The sequence below is a fragment of the Saccopteryx leptura genome, chromosome 2 (genome assembly GCF_036850995.1).
Source record: "Saccopteryx leptura isolate mSacLep1 chromosome 2, mSacLep1_pri_phased_curated, whole genome shotgun sequence".
NCBI classification, from domain to species: domain Eukaryota; kingdom Metazoa; phylum Chordata; class Mammalia; order Chiroptera; family Emballonuridae; genus Saccopteryx; species Saccopteryx leptura.
In genome coordinates this window covers 217427756-217441963 of record NC_089504.1, presented here as the reverse complement: position 1 = coordinate 217441963, position 14208 = coordinate 217427756, and the positions used below count along the sequence as shown (strand labels likewise).

Below are 14208 nucleotides of genomic sequence, written 5' to 3'. Positions count from 1 at the left end.
CCTGCCAGCTCGCTCTGATAAGGTTCAGAGAATACTTTGTATTTGATGGAGTCAGATTCGGGCCTGAAATGTGTTTTCTGCGTAACAGCAAGATGGGACCCAGCGATGTAGCCTGGCTTTTGGGTACTCACCTTTCCTCAAAGATGCCATCTGCCTGGAGTGAGAATGTGCTATGACACACAGGTGCCCCTGGGGACACCGTTGTGGCAGTGGCAGGCATTAATGAGCAAGCATAAGGGACCGCTCCCTGGGAGCGCTCCCTCTGAAGCCATTGCCACTGTTGGCAGCACAGGAAACAGAAGGGCCCTTTCTCTGGTCTGGGCAGCCTGGGCCCCTTTGTGCTTCTGCTCAGGAGAGGCCCAGAACCACCACCACTGCCCAGCCATGCTCAGGACCCTCGGGCTGGCCCTGCTGCCTCTGCTCAGCACTGTCGGCTCCAGCCAGGCCAGCGGCTTCACAGGTGAGGGATCTGGGCTCGGTGGTGCTGGAAGAGGGGGTTCCTGGAAGCAGGTCTCGGTGGGTAAGGATGGCAGCCCTGCTGAACGCTGGGCAGGCAAGGACACTTCTGCTCTGAGAGGTAGCATCTGTTCCTTTTCACCAGACCTTCTTGTAACCACAAAAGAGGTGGCGTGTTTGCCTCTGAATCACCTGGGGGGTCTGTGGGGTTCAAATGCAGAATCTAATTCACTGGGTCTGGGTGGGGCTTGGAGCTGTGCATTTCTGCTGGTCGTGTGGGTGGTGCCGGCCCACGGGCCACACTGAGAGGAGACACAGCATTGAGGTCTCCGGACCCTGGTGTCCTCAACTTACAGAGAAGGAGATGGAGGCCCACATGGTCAGGAATTTGACCAAGGCCACACAGTGGCTGAGGGCAGAGTTTCCACCAGGGCAGTCCTGATGGGGAGGCAGCATCATGAAGTGGGCTTCTGTCCATCTGTCCCTCAATTGAGCTCTGCGGTAAATGAGGACCAAAGTGGCCGGTGGGGGTGGGGGGTGAGGAGCTGATCGAGGGTACCTGTCCAAAGCCTTTGTGAGGAACATGGTCTGCTGCTAAAAAAAAATCCCCAAAAAAACAAATTGAATTTCTGAAACCCCAGATTCTGGGATTGATATCTGAAAACTTTTGAATCATTTTACTCCTGAAAGCTATCTTATTCAGTTGGGAACTCAAACAGATCTATTTTGTTCCTGTAATTAACTTCAGTTTTGTTCCTGTTTAAAGTTTTTTCACCCATAAGTAGGATTTTGGTTCCATTGTGATTGTTTTCCCTTGATGTTTCCTTTGGAATGGGTCACATGTGAGCCACACAGCTCAGTGGCAGAATATGTGGAACTAGCGCGAAGCTAAAGGAGATGTCTCGTGAACCCCAGCTGCACACATGAGGCCATGGGGAACAGAAGCTCAGGGTCGCTCCTCTATGTGGTCTAGCTTACTTACTGGGTACTGCCTTTACAGGAATTATTTCAGTTAATTCTACAACTCAGGGCACAGCTAGTACTTTTTTTGTTTTGTTTTGTTTTGTTTTTTTACAGGGACAGAGAGAGAGTCAGAGTGAGGAATAGACAGGGATAGACAGACAGGAATGGAGAGAGATGAGAAGCATCAATCATCAGTTTTTTCATCGCGACACCTTAGTTGTTCATTGACTGCTTTCTCATATGTGCCCTGAACGCGGGCCTTCAGCAGACCGAGTAAACTCTTGCTCGAGCCAGTGACCTTGGGTCCAAGCTGGTGAGCTTTTTGCTCAAGCTAGATGAGCCCGCATTCAAGCAGGTGACCTCGGGGTCTCAAACCTGGGCCCTCTGCATCCCAGTCCAACACTCTATCCACTGTGCCACCGCCTGGTCAGGCCATAGCTAGTACTTTACAAATGACAAGACTGGGGCACTGGAAGGGCTTGAAACAGGTTCAGAATCATACAGCTGGTATTTGTAAAGCTGGTGTGAACAGGGCCCAGGCTGATTTTGGAGTGTGAAGATGTCCCACCTCTGAGACTGGAACCCAGGACCGCAACTTCCATGCTGATGGCTCATGAAGGGGTTTACTGAATGGCAGGATCTGCTAAGAAGTCAGGTTTGGAGATGACCCAGCAGTCTCTGGGAGTATATAAAAAAAAAACAAAAAAAAAACAAGTTGCTCCCAAGTGCGGTTTCACAGGAGATGTGTGTGTGTGTGTGTGTGTGTGTGTGTGTGCGTGCATGTGTGGTGTGTGTGCTAATGGTCAGCTAAGACCTTGTCACAATCAGATGGGAACTGGTGACTCTCTAGAGACAGGGATGTGTAACCTTCATTAGTGGTTGGCATCTCGTCTTAGGTTTAGGTGAAAAACAAAATCTAGGTTCATTGTGCCAAACTCTCCATGCAGGATGTCCTTGCACTACGTCTTATTACAGATCACTCAAACTTTCACAGTGGTCACTGTCCCCAGTTCTTCATCCAAGTCACTGGTAAACTTCGGACCAAATAACCCTGGTCTCGGAGGCTGATTTCTCCTGCTTCACCCACATAATGAGGGGCTTCCCATTCCTTCCCAAAGCTTATTATAACCCACCCCTTAGGTGGAGATGGGCAACAGGTGTCTCTATTCCCAGAGGCCCTGCCACCTGCCGTGGCGATGGGGAGGCAGCCAAGTGGCTCACATGGCTGTGGGTGGGCTCGTTCTGGGGTTGGGGAATTTCAGCACTGTGTTCAGCCCAGAGTAAGGCTGTGGGCTTTCTCACCAGCACGGGCTCAGACCATTTATCCTGGGAACCACTGACTCCCCGAGTCTCACTTTCTGCTGCGAGGCCAAAGAAAGGAGCCTTCAGGGGTGTTGCCTGGTGTTGGGGATGAAGATGATTCCTGCTGTCAGCCTGAGTTCCTCCCCAGACACCCAGCTTCTCACTGAGGGTTGTACACTATGCAATTGGGTGCTTCCCCATTGGCTGTGCAGTTTCATCAAGCGTGGAGCTCAGAGATTGAGAATCTGAAAATGTGAAGTATTGATATGTTCAGACCATGTATCCATCCTGCACTGAGAGCCCCAAGTGCAGAGACTCGGTGCTAGCTGCATGGGTTCCCGGGAGCTGCCTAGACAAAGTACCACAGGCTGGGGGCTTAGATAGCAGGATTCTTCCCTCAGTTCTAGAGTCCAGGACTCTGAGATCAAAGTGACAGCAGGGCTGGATCCTCCTGATGGCTATGAGAGAAACTCTGTCCCATCCTCAACCCCCACTCCTGCTGGCTTCCTGGCAACCTAGGGGTTCTGTGGCTCATAGAAGTATCACCTCAATCTCTGCCTTCATCATTACACGGCTTCCCTGTGTGCATTCCAGTCTCTGTGTCCAAATGTCTTCTTGTATAAGGATACCTGTCCTATTGGATGGGGGCCACCTTATTCTAATATAACCTCATCTTAACTAATTATATCTGCAAAACCCCTATTTCTATTGATAGTTAAGGTCACATTGTAAAACACCGAGAGTGAGGACTTCAACATACGCCTTTTGGGTGGATGGGGGATGTAATTCAGCCCGTAACAGTCCCTGCAATGTGAGACAACAGAAGCCCCTCGGGCAGACTGGATACCCCAGGTGCCACAGGGTCCATGACAAAGAGGCACAGGGTTGGTGATGGTAGTGGGTGCCTCAGGGTCAGAGAGCTGAGTGAGTGTGGTGATAAAGGGGCCGTGGGCACAGGAACCCGCAGTGTCATCCTACAGTGGGCACTATGCCCTCATTTATTGATGAAGACTAACACTTGGCCTGAACTTTACCATCTATGGCCCCTCACGTTTGCTTAAGATTTTTGTTTGTTTGTGTTCTATATCATTTCATAAAGGGATGTCATTGTCATCCGAGCCTGGTGCGTAGTAAGCCTTCAGATACAGTTCCTGTGGGATTGTTACTGATGCGTTTCCCATGTGACAAAATGTGGCTCATGGAGACCGAGACATGCACTAGATTCTCTGGTGGCAGAATCACAGAGCACAGAGTAGAAAAGGGGACCTGAGCCCTGGAAGTCTGGCTCCCTTGTGTCTCTGTGCACCCCGGAGTTGTGGGCAGTGTGGTGTGTCCTGGTGGCAGGTCCACATTCTGTGCAGGCGGGTTTCTTCGTGGGCAGGTCTCTGTTTCCGCTTTATCCCTTCCAGCTTATGTTGCTGCCCTGACTTCTCAGCGGGCAGGTGGGCAGGTTCTGAGGGTTTGCACAGGGTCAGGGGTCTTGCTTCATTTGCTCCTGCGGAAGTGAAGACTTCAATTTTATTCTGGTGCTTGCTCTCTCTTTGGTTCCTCTGTTCTCCTTCCCCCTTTGCAGAGAAAGGCTTGTCCTTGCTGAGCTACCAGCTGTGCAACTACAGCATGACCCAAAATGTCCAGAAAGTGGAGGCGGTCCGGATGTCCCATGTGACCTATGCCCCTTGTGGCGGTTGGATTCCGTGGAGGCGGTGCCCTAAGACCATTTACAAGACCCGATACCTGGCAGTGGATGTCCCTGAATCCAGAAATGTGACCGACTGCTGCGAGGGCTATGAGCAGCTGGGTCTCTACTGCGTCCTACGTGAGTCCAGGGCCGCGGGCGGGCTGCAGGACACTCCTCCATTTCCTTCTCCCTGGGAATCCTGATGAGTCTTGGGATAGTCATCATTCACATCCCTTAGCACTGAACTTAGTAGATCCTTCTGGAATGCTGGTTTTCAACTTTGAGCATCAGGAGCATCTGGAGGGCTTGTCCAAGCACAGATCATGGGCCCCACCCCTGGGCTCCAGTAAGTAGGTCAGGGGTGAAGTACCAGTTCCCAGGTGGTGCTGGTGCTGCTCACTCGAGGGCCCCAGTTTGAGAACCATTGTTCTGGAGCAGTGGTTTTCAGACCTGATTGCACACTGAAGGCCCCTGGGCAGCTTTGAAAATGCTGATGCCTGTGTCCTGCCTACAGAAATTGTGATGGAGTTGGTCCGGGGCATAGGTTAGGCATTGGGATGATCTTTTTTTTAAATTAAGTGAGAACAGGGGAGGCAGAGAGTCAGACTTTCACATGTGCCCCAACTGGCATCTACCTGGCAAGCTCCCTATGGGGGGGGGTGCTCTTCCCATCTGGGGCATTGCTCCATTGCTAGGCAACTGAGATATTTTTAGCACCTGGGCCAACTCCATCGAATCAGTTGAGCTATGGCTGCAGGGGTGGGGAGAAGAGGGGGAGAAAGGGGAGGATGGAGAAGCAGGTGGTCACCCCTCCTGTGTGCCCTGACTGGAAATCAAACCCAGGACATCCACAGAGTGGACCGACGTTCTACCACTGAGCCAACTAGCCAGGGTCAGGCATTGGGATGATTTTAAAGCTCCCTAAGCACTAACCTGTGGCTGAGTTTGAGAACCAATTTTGTCATCTCTTCTGTGTTAGCAGTCATCCTTTTCTTTTTAAAAGTTGCAGTGGATGCTTTCTTTATCTGAAATCCTAATCTGAACTCCACTATGTGAAAGAGATGGAAGAAGCCCCTTCATAACCCCTCTGAACTGCTTAGAGGCCCCTAAGTCCTGTCATTCCTCCAGTGTGGTTTGGAAGATGCTGGGCATGGTTACCAGGGTGATCAGTGTGGCTATGCCAGACCTGTGTCTGAGGCCAGGTGGGTTGTGCTGTGTGAGGGTTCAGAGCTCAGCCTCTCGATATGAAGGGAACTTTCCAGAAGACCTCATTCAGGGGAAAGAGTGCATATGTGAGTGTGTGGGTAGTGGTGATTGTTACATTTGAGTCAATACCAGATCTCAGATGAGTTTCTGAGCAGTCAGATGGTCCCCCTGTCCCCACCCTGTCATAGAGGAGAAGTGAGAAGGATGTGACTCTGATGAATGTCAACAGGGTCATCCCAAGCTGTGAGGGCGGCTGCCCCCAGAGTACAGAAAGTTCCAGGTCAGGGAGCCATGAGGGGCATCTCACGTGACCCACACCTGGGGCACGAGCAAGTACAGCATCGGCTAGGGTGTGTGGACATTGCACATCAGGGGTACTGACCTCCTCCCCACACCTGGGGCCCAGGATGCAGTCTTGTGTCCTGCAGACCCTGCAGAAGGCTGCGTGGGCTTGGCTCGCTGAGTCATCCTGTGCCTGCCTTCCTCAGGTCCCCTAAACAACTCAACAACCAATGATTTAAAATAGAAAGAGTGTTATGAGGACACATGTAATATTTCTTTTAGCCTAAATGACTTGTTCATTTTTTTTAAATTCAGCATTAGGAACACAATGGTAACTCCTACACTATTTTATTTAAAAATTATCTTCTTACTATAATTTTACATATAAATACATGAGCCATGCAGAAAATATGGAAACAGAGAAGAATCTTCCAGAGGACAGGGATGCCTGCCACCTTCTACAGACCCCGTTTAGAGGGCCAGGCACAGAGATGTCCTGAGGGCTCAGGGTTGCATATTAAAATACCAGTATCACTAACGCTGCCACCACCCATAAAAACCAGACAGGGCTGGCTGACCGCAGGGCCCATGGCTTGGTGACATTGTATATTCATGTTGTTTTTCTAAAGGGCACTTGAAGGAAGGAGCTGTCCCCTGCAGGACCTGCCCAGGTGCTGGGTAAAAGGAGTCCCTTCCTATTCTGACACTAGCCCCCTCTCCGCTCTCCCTGTCTTCAAGGGCCATGTGCACAAAGGGGCGACCAGCTGAGCTGCTGCTCCTGCCCTGGGAGCCCCTCTCTTCCCGGGGGATGGAGGCTCCCATTATTTATGGTGACCTTGGGGCCTGTGGCACCTTGGTACAATGCATTAGAATCCGGTGAAAGAAGGAAGGTGTGGCCCTGCTCTGTTTGTCTTCACCTGTGAAGGCCACACAGTCGGAGACATGCAAGTTGTTGTTGGGGCTAGTGAGGTCACAGGTCCAGTGGCCTAGGGGAGAACCCAGGATTGATTGGCTAAGCCACACCAGCCCCAGCATCAAAGGCTGACCTTTCTCTAAGGGCTGCTGTTCTGCTGAGCTAAACAAGTAAAGTCCCAAAGGAAGGTAGGGAGGTTGGTGTTCCTTCCCTGCCACCTGCTGCTCATCTTCTTTCCCCTCAACAAACCAGCTGCCAAGAAATGTTTCTCATGGGACATCGACCCCACTTCTAAAGTGTTAGCACTTTTAATCTGGAATTCACCTGGTGGGGGGAGGGTCAGAATATTCTAGTTAGAAAGTCCAGTGAGCAGGGCTGCTCTGGGAGTTAAGTAGGAATGCGGCTGGAGTAGGAGAGTGGGGATGTAGGCGGACACACTGAGCAATTCTTCCCACTTCCGTGCTCAGGGCCAGTGCATGGGCAGCTGGAGCTGCCCATGGTGAAAGCATTTACTCCACAGGTATTGGCAACATGGCCTTTTCCACACTGGTACAGATTCTTCAGGGCTTGACTGGTCAGAGCTCATTTAGAGAAGCCTGGTGACAGGCTGGATTTTTGGAACCTGAAGAGAGAATTCTCTGTAAGTGATGCCTCAACCTGCTAGTTGTTTTGCACAGAATAGGGCAGAAGCCAAACCCTGTATGTGGTAGCTATGGGGAGAGCCTGGGAATTTGGGGAGAACAGGAGGACTTCCAGGCCTCTTCCTGGGCGTGAGGTGACTTGTGTGTTCACAGCCTGGTGCTCTCAGCTCAGAGCCCTCATCTCTAGGCAGCAGCAAGGCCTCAGACTAACTTCCTTCTTTCCCCTCCCATTCAACAACCGATCCACTAAAAAGGGAAGAACGTTATGAGAACACAAGTGATGCCTTTCAGTCTAAATGACTTTCAATTTCTAAAAATACAGCATTTGAGATGCAATGATAGCTCATACATTATTTTCTTTAAATGTATCTTTGTACTAGCATTACAAAAACTAATAAATAAGTCACGCAGAAAATCCAAAAATATAGAAAAGAACACAGAGACATTATCCATAAGCCACCCCCCTCCCCAAGCATAGCCAACAGTGAACATTTTCTTCTATCTTCATTCAGAGCAGACATTTTGCAAAAGCATGGTCACCCTGTTTGAGATTTTTCTGTAACATGCTTTTACCATTTAGCAATGTATCTGGACTACGTTTCATATCAATAAATAATTGTCCTGAAGCATGATTCAATGGCCACATGGCATTACCTCATATGGATGTATCAGCATGAAGCAATCTCCTACCATTTAACATCTAGTTGCTTCCAAGTTTTCATTATTATAAATAATGCTGTGATGAGTGTCCAACAGTCCAAACACCACTATGCATATGCTGAGTTATTCCCTCAGATCCAAGTTGCAGGGGTAGAACTAACTGAGTGAGCATCTTAGCTGATGCTCACCACCTGCAGTGACACCCTGGTTCCCACTCAACCCATCCTCACCATGAGCCCATCATCATGATAGAGGACCCCACTGCACCTGGAGACTACCTCAAACTCCACATTCCTCCCAGGTTGAGATCAGGGCCTCTTTGGGGAAGGAAGACATCTGGGGAGGAGGCGAGAGTGGGAATGATATTCCAGAAGGATCCCATTTGAGTCCAGGAGACCTGAGTGCTGCTGCTCAGACAGAAATCTCTGGTGGTTAGTCCCCAGGAACCATGACTAAATTGGGTTGCCAGGCACTAGGCAGTCCTGTTTCATTATTTGTGTTAAGGTAATGGAAGGAGAAGGAGATTTCTGACTGTCTACAAAGTTAAAATTGTTGACTGTCCTTTTAGGCTCTCAGTGAGTACCAGCCCTGTGATAAGGAAGGGCTGGAGTTCCAGTAGTGGTCAGATCAAGATGAACTTGAAATTGAAAATATGTCTGTTGTGAACAGCCATTTTTGGGAGCTGGTTTTGCTTGGTGGTCTGTAATTTCTTTTCATTTAAATAAACCTTTCAGTTTAGAATAGTTTAGATTGACAGACAAGTTGCAAAGATGGTGGAGAGAGTTCTCCCATACCCTTCAATAGTGTCCCCTAGTGTTAGTGTCTTGTGTTACCATGGTTCACGTGTACCGCCCCCCTCCCCCCAGGAACTGACATGGTGCACTGCTGTTAGTTCAACTGAATACTTCATATGAATTTCACTTTTCTTTCTCCTGAAGTCATTTTTCTGTCCTGGAAGCCATCTCACATTTAGTCTCATGCCTCCTTAGCCCTGGGGCCTATGATTTTTATGATGGGGGAGAAAGCAAAAACCTTTGGGTCCTTGGTTAGTGATCCCACAGGGAGCCTGTCACTTCTGTCTCCGTGGCTCGCCCCAAAGCCAGTTTTTGTGTGGCAACTTCTCCAGGACTTCAGACATCAGAATGCCACTAGTTAGACCTGGCCATGGCCCTTGAGTGGATGCCCTGTGTGCCTCTACAAACTGCAGACAGAGCCTGACCAGGCGGTGGCGCAGTGGATAGAGCATCGGACTGGGATGCAGAGGACCCAGGTTCGAGACCCCAAGGTCGCCAGATTGAGCGTGGGCTCATCTGGTTTGAGCAAAAAGCCCACCAGCTTGAACCAAAGGTCGCTGGCTCCAGCAAGGGGTTACTCGGTCTGCTGAAGGTCCATGGTCAAGGCACATATGGGAAAGCAATCAATGAACAACTAAGGTGTTGCAACACGCAATGAAAAACTGATGATTGATGCTTCTCATCTCTCTCTGTTCCTGTCTGTCTGTCCCTGTCTATCCCTCTCTCTCTCTCTCTGAAAAAACAAACAAACAAAAAAACAAAAACAAACCGCAGACAGAATTGGTATCAGGAGGTACCCAGGTGTGATGCCTGAGCAGCTCACTCAGCTTTTATTGCTAACACCATTAACTGCTCATTGCTTTCTCCCCAGCCCTGAATCGGTCCTGGGAGTTTGCGTCAAGACCTGGGGTCTGCCCTAAGGTGGGACAGGAAGTGTCCACCTTGCCCTGTATTATGGATGCTGACTGCCCTGGACTTCAGAAATGCTGCCCCTTGTCATGGGGCCACCGCTGTGTGGCTCCCACACCCCAAGGTAGGACTGAGCCCTGCAGCAAAGGTGTCCAGTTAGGCAGTTGCCGATGGGCTGCGGCTGGCTCTGATCTGGTGAAGGCAGAGAGGGGAACAGTTTCCAGGAATACCAGCTGATGTCATGATGTCATGTGGGGCCTGTAGCTGTGTGCAAGGCACATCCCACTTCTGCTCAATGCAACGCCTCTGTCAAAATCTGGCCACTGATGTCTAAGAGAGAGAGGAATGCTCACAGGCACTCTGAGTGGGGAAGACATTTCTGGCAGAGCAGTGACTCCCCCAAGTGTCCCAAGTTCACCTGGGGAGCCCTAGAGCTCTGGGCGGCACTTATTGGAAGCTGACTGCCTCACAGTAAGAAAGTGTGCAGCTGCTCCTGAAACACCACAGGGACCCAAAATCCTGCTCACAGCACCTGCTTGGCAGGTCTGTAGCTCAGCCTTCAGGGCACGTCTGTCTGTCTGGTTTGGAAGGTTCTGGTCTTAACCATGGCTGCTCCCAGAACAGGTTGGTGAAGGTTCAGTGCTAGGGAAAAATAAATCATATATTGGCCTGACCTGTGGTGACGCAGTGGATAAAATGTCGACCTGGAAATGCTGAGGTTGCTGGTTCGAAACCCTGGTCAAGGCACATATGGGAGTTGATGCTTCCTGCTTCTCCCCCCTTTCTCTCTCTCTGTCTCTGTCTCTCTTCTCTCTCTCTCTCTCTCTCTCTCTCTCTCCTTTCTAAAATGAATAAATAAAATAAAAAAATAAAACAATTTAAAAAATCATATACAATGTGTATTATATATTCTAGTATTAGTATAGTATAAATAATGTAAAGTATTACGTATCACATATTAATGATGCTCTTTTGCTATATACATCACAGTATATATATTTTGTACACTATATATTGCAGACAGTATTATCTAGTATACATTATCTATAGTAATACCATATTTCCCCATGTATAAGATGCTCCCATGTATAAGATGTACCTTAATTTGAGGGCCCAAATTTGAAAAAAAAGTATCACTTAAAGTTATTGAACTCAATCAAGTTTTATTCATCATAAAATTCATACAACTCCTCATCACTGTCAAAACTCCCATCCACTAGCTTGTCCTCATCTGCGTCTGATGACTTATTATTGTCTTCATATATTACCTCGTCCTCAGTTCCATCTATGGCATTTGAAATGCCACAACCACTGTATAAGACATACCCAATTTTGCCTGACCAGGCGGTGGCGCAGTGGATAGAGTGTCGGACTGGGATGTGAAGGACCCAGGTTCGAGACTCTGAGGTTGCCAGCTTGAACTCAAGGTCTTTGGCTCGAGCAAGGGGTCAGTCGGTTTGCAGTAGCCCCCCAGTCAAGGCACATATGAGAAAGCAATCAATGAACAACTAAGGAGTCGCAAGAAAGAATTGATGTTTCTCATCTCTCTCCCTTCCTGTCTGTCTGTCCCTATCTGTCCCTCTCTCTGACTCTCTCTGTCTCTGCCACAAAAATAAAATAAAATAAAGAAAAATAAAATAAAATAAAATGAGACACACCCAGTTTTTGGACCCCAAATTTTTAGAAAAAGAGTGCGTCTTATACATGGAAAAATACGGTATGTTATTAATAGTACACGTAGGGTTATATATATGATAATGGAAGAGAAGTGTGGGACAGGAGGTGGGGGAAGTGTCCTACGCCAGCCAGGCTGCAGACCCTGATGTAAGAGGGGAAAAGCCAAAGGGCCAGCCTCCTGCCTTCCAGGCCTCCTGTTCCACTTCTCACCCCGGGGCCTCTGGTTGCCCCACCTGGTCCTGGATCTGTAACTGCATGTGCCTTCCTGCAGCTCCAGAGAGGACCCTGGTGAGTTCCTGGTACAACGTGACTGTCCTGGTGAAAATGAACTTCCAAGAGCTCCAGCAGGTGGACCCCAGGCTCCTGAACCACATGCGGCTGCTGCACTCTATGGTAGGTGACGGGATAGAGAGCCCCCAGGCACCCCTGCTGGCACACATGGGGGCCTGGTGGGGACTGGGAGTTGGGAGGGAGGTTCCACGAGTGACCCAGATTTGGGTCACTTCCCCACAGAACAGGTGGCACACACACTCACCTCGCTCTGGACTCTCCAGTAAAACGGCTTCTCCTTGACTGCCCCAGCTGGGGCGGGGGGAGGGTTTGTCTCCTCTGAGCTCACTGCTGACAGGGGAAGATGGCCCAACGGGCCAGTGAGAGCATGTCTCAGGAGCCAGATGGCCTGGGCTCAAATCCCATTGCTGTTACTCATCAGCTGTGTGGCCTTGGGCAAGTTACCTAACCTCTCTGTACCTTAGAGAACACTTCCATTGATTAGAAATAGTCATAATCCTATGGAGACAGTGGCTGTGAGGTTTAAACAGTACATGGAAAGAGCATAAAGAGATATTAGGCTGGAGTAGAAAGCATTCATATGAAAGAAAAAAGGGATCACTGAAGCTAAAAACATCAGATGTGCAACATAAGACCATGGCTTGACACCCAGCTCTGTAATTGCTGATCTACTTTTCTGTCATAAGCTGTGAGGGTGGGGACTGAAGGGCCAGGGGTTGACCAGTGTTTTCTTTTCGGGGGTGGCCATGACACAACACCATAGACTGAGGGGCTTACATAGCAGACATTTATGCTCCTGCAGGTCTGCAGGTGGAGACCTGAGGTCTAAGTGTGAGCAGGGCTGCTCTTTCTGAGGCTGTGAGGGAAGGGTCCCTTCCAAACCCCTCTTCTAGGCTTGTAGGTGGCTGTCTTCTCCTTGTGTCCCCACAACATTTCCTTCTATCAGCATCTGTCTCTGTGTCCAAATCTCTTCTTTGTGTAAGGACACCAGTCAGACTGGGCAAAGGCTCATCCGAATGACCTCATCTTAACTGATTACATCTGCAGGACCCTATTTCCAAATAAGGGCCTATTCAGAAGTCCTGGGGGTAGGACTCCAACATAAGGATTTATGGGGGGAGCACTCCGCAGTCCATGACAACTGGTGTTGCAGAAAAGTGTTTATAATATGGTTTGCAGGACTTTTACTGGGTTGGTGACAGAAATAAACTATTATAGAGGTTCTTTTCTGCAGACCAGAGTGGTGCGTGTGTAATGAACTCGAACTTCTCCAGGCCTCCGTGTCCCTGTCCTGTCTGACAAGGGCACTTTCTACTGGGTGATGTTCTGACTCTGGCCTCACAGGTCACCAGTGCCCTGAGGCCAGTGGATGCAGCGGTCTACCACCTGCACTCAGCCTGTGGGGATACTTCGACCACAGTGTCAAGGCTGTTGCTAGGCCTGCAGCAGCCGGTGCCCATGGCCAATGTCTCCGCATTGTTGGACAGCATTGTGAAGCGTGTCTATGAAGTGATCAACATCCAGGTGCAAGGTGGTGCTTTTCCTTGATCCTCTCCTTAGTGGTGGGGGGGGGGGGCAGGAGTGGGGCAACAATCTGCCAGGTAAGAGGAGGCTGACCCATTTTAGCTTATTCTGACCCAAACCAAGTTCAAACTCTAAGTGTAAACTCCTTCTCCCCCCCCACCCCACCCAGGTTTCTCCTCCCATTCAGGTGGGCACTGGCGAACAGATCCCAGAACAACACCAAAATTTCTTTCTTCAGTTCTCAGGCTCCTACACTTCCATGTTGTCTTTTCCCCAACCTCACCAAGAACATCCTTGTACCTAGAAGGCCTTGCAGGAGAATTTGTACAAAGTTGAATTTGGTAGAGCACACAGATGTGACCTTGTTTCTGAGAAAAATTACCTGATCATTCTTCTTTTCTTTTTTTTTCTTTTCTTGTCTTTCTTTTTCTTTCTCTTCTCCCTCCCTCCCTCTTTCCCTTCCTCCCTCCTTTCTCCTTCCTTCCTTCCTTCCTTCCTTCCTTCCTTCCTTCCTTCCTTCCTTCCTTCCTTCCTTCCTTTTTTCTCTCTCTCTTTCCTTCTTTTTTCTTTCTTTTGGGTCTATCTTAGAGGTCAGCAAACATTTTCTGAAAAGCGTAAAACAGTAAGTACTGCAAGTGGTGGGCCACGTGGCCGCTGTCTCAACTGCTGAGCTGCATGGGCATGGACGGAGCCGTGGACATGGCGTGAGCACATGACCAGCGGGATGTTCTTCCCCACAGCAGGTGGCAGCTGAGTTTCCGCTCCCTCTGGAGGTGGCTGCTCCTTCTGGTGCAGCTCCTTCTAAGACAGTGAAGGTCACATATAATGGTGCCAGGATCTGGATCATTTAATTCCCCTGAAAATCCACAGATGTTCTTGAGGACCAAACGAGCAGTACCGATAAGAGAAGTG

The 14208-nt window shown here is 49.4% G+C and overlaps 1 protein-coding gene across 5 annotated transcripts in view; it reads left to right on the top strand.

The window, feature by feature from the left end:
- The first annotated feature begins 327 nt into the window (after positions 1–327).
- Positions 328–14208, top strand: part of UMODL1 (uromodulin like 1) — a 64979-nt gene continuing 51098 nt past the window's right edge. For 3 of the 5 annotated variants that reach the window (XM_066370122.1, XM_066370124.1, XM_066370121.1), the window contains exons 1-5: positions 328–460; positions 4295–4537; positions 9767–9928; positions 11753–11874; positions 13117–13303. In XM_066370122.1, the coding sequence (XP_066226219.1) occupies positions 385–460; positions 4295–4537; positions 9767–9928; positions 11753–11874; positions 13117–13303 (790 nt within the window). In that variant the 5' untranslated portion in view covers positions 328–384. The remainder of the gene's footprint in view (positions 461–4294; positions 4538–9766; positions 9929–11752; positions 11875–13116; positions 13304–14208) is intronic. The other 2 variants (XM_066370125.1, XM_066370126.1) reach the window with 2 other exon arrangements.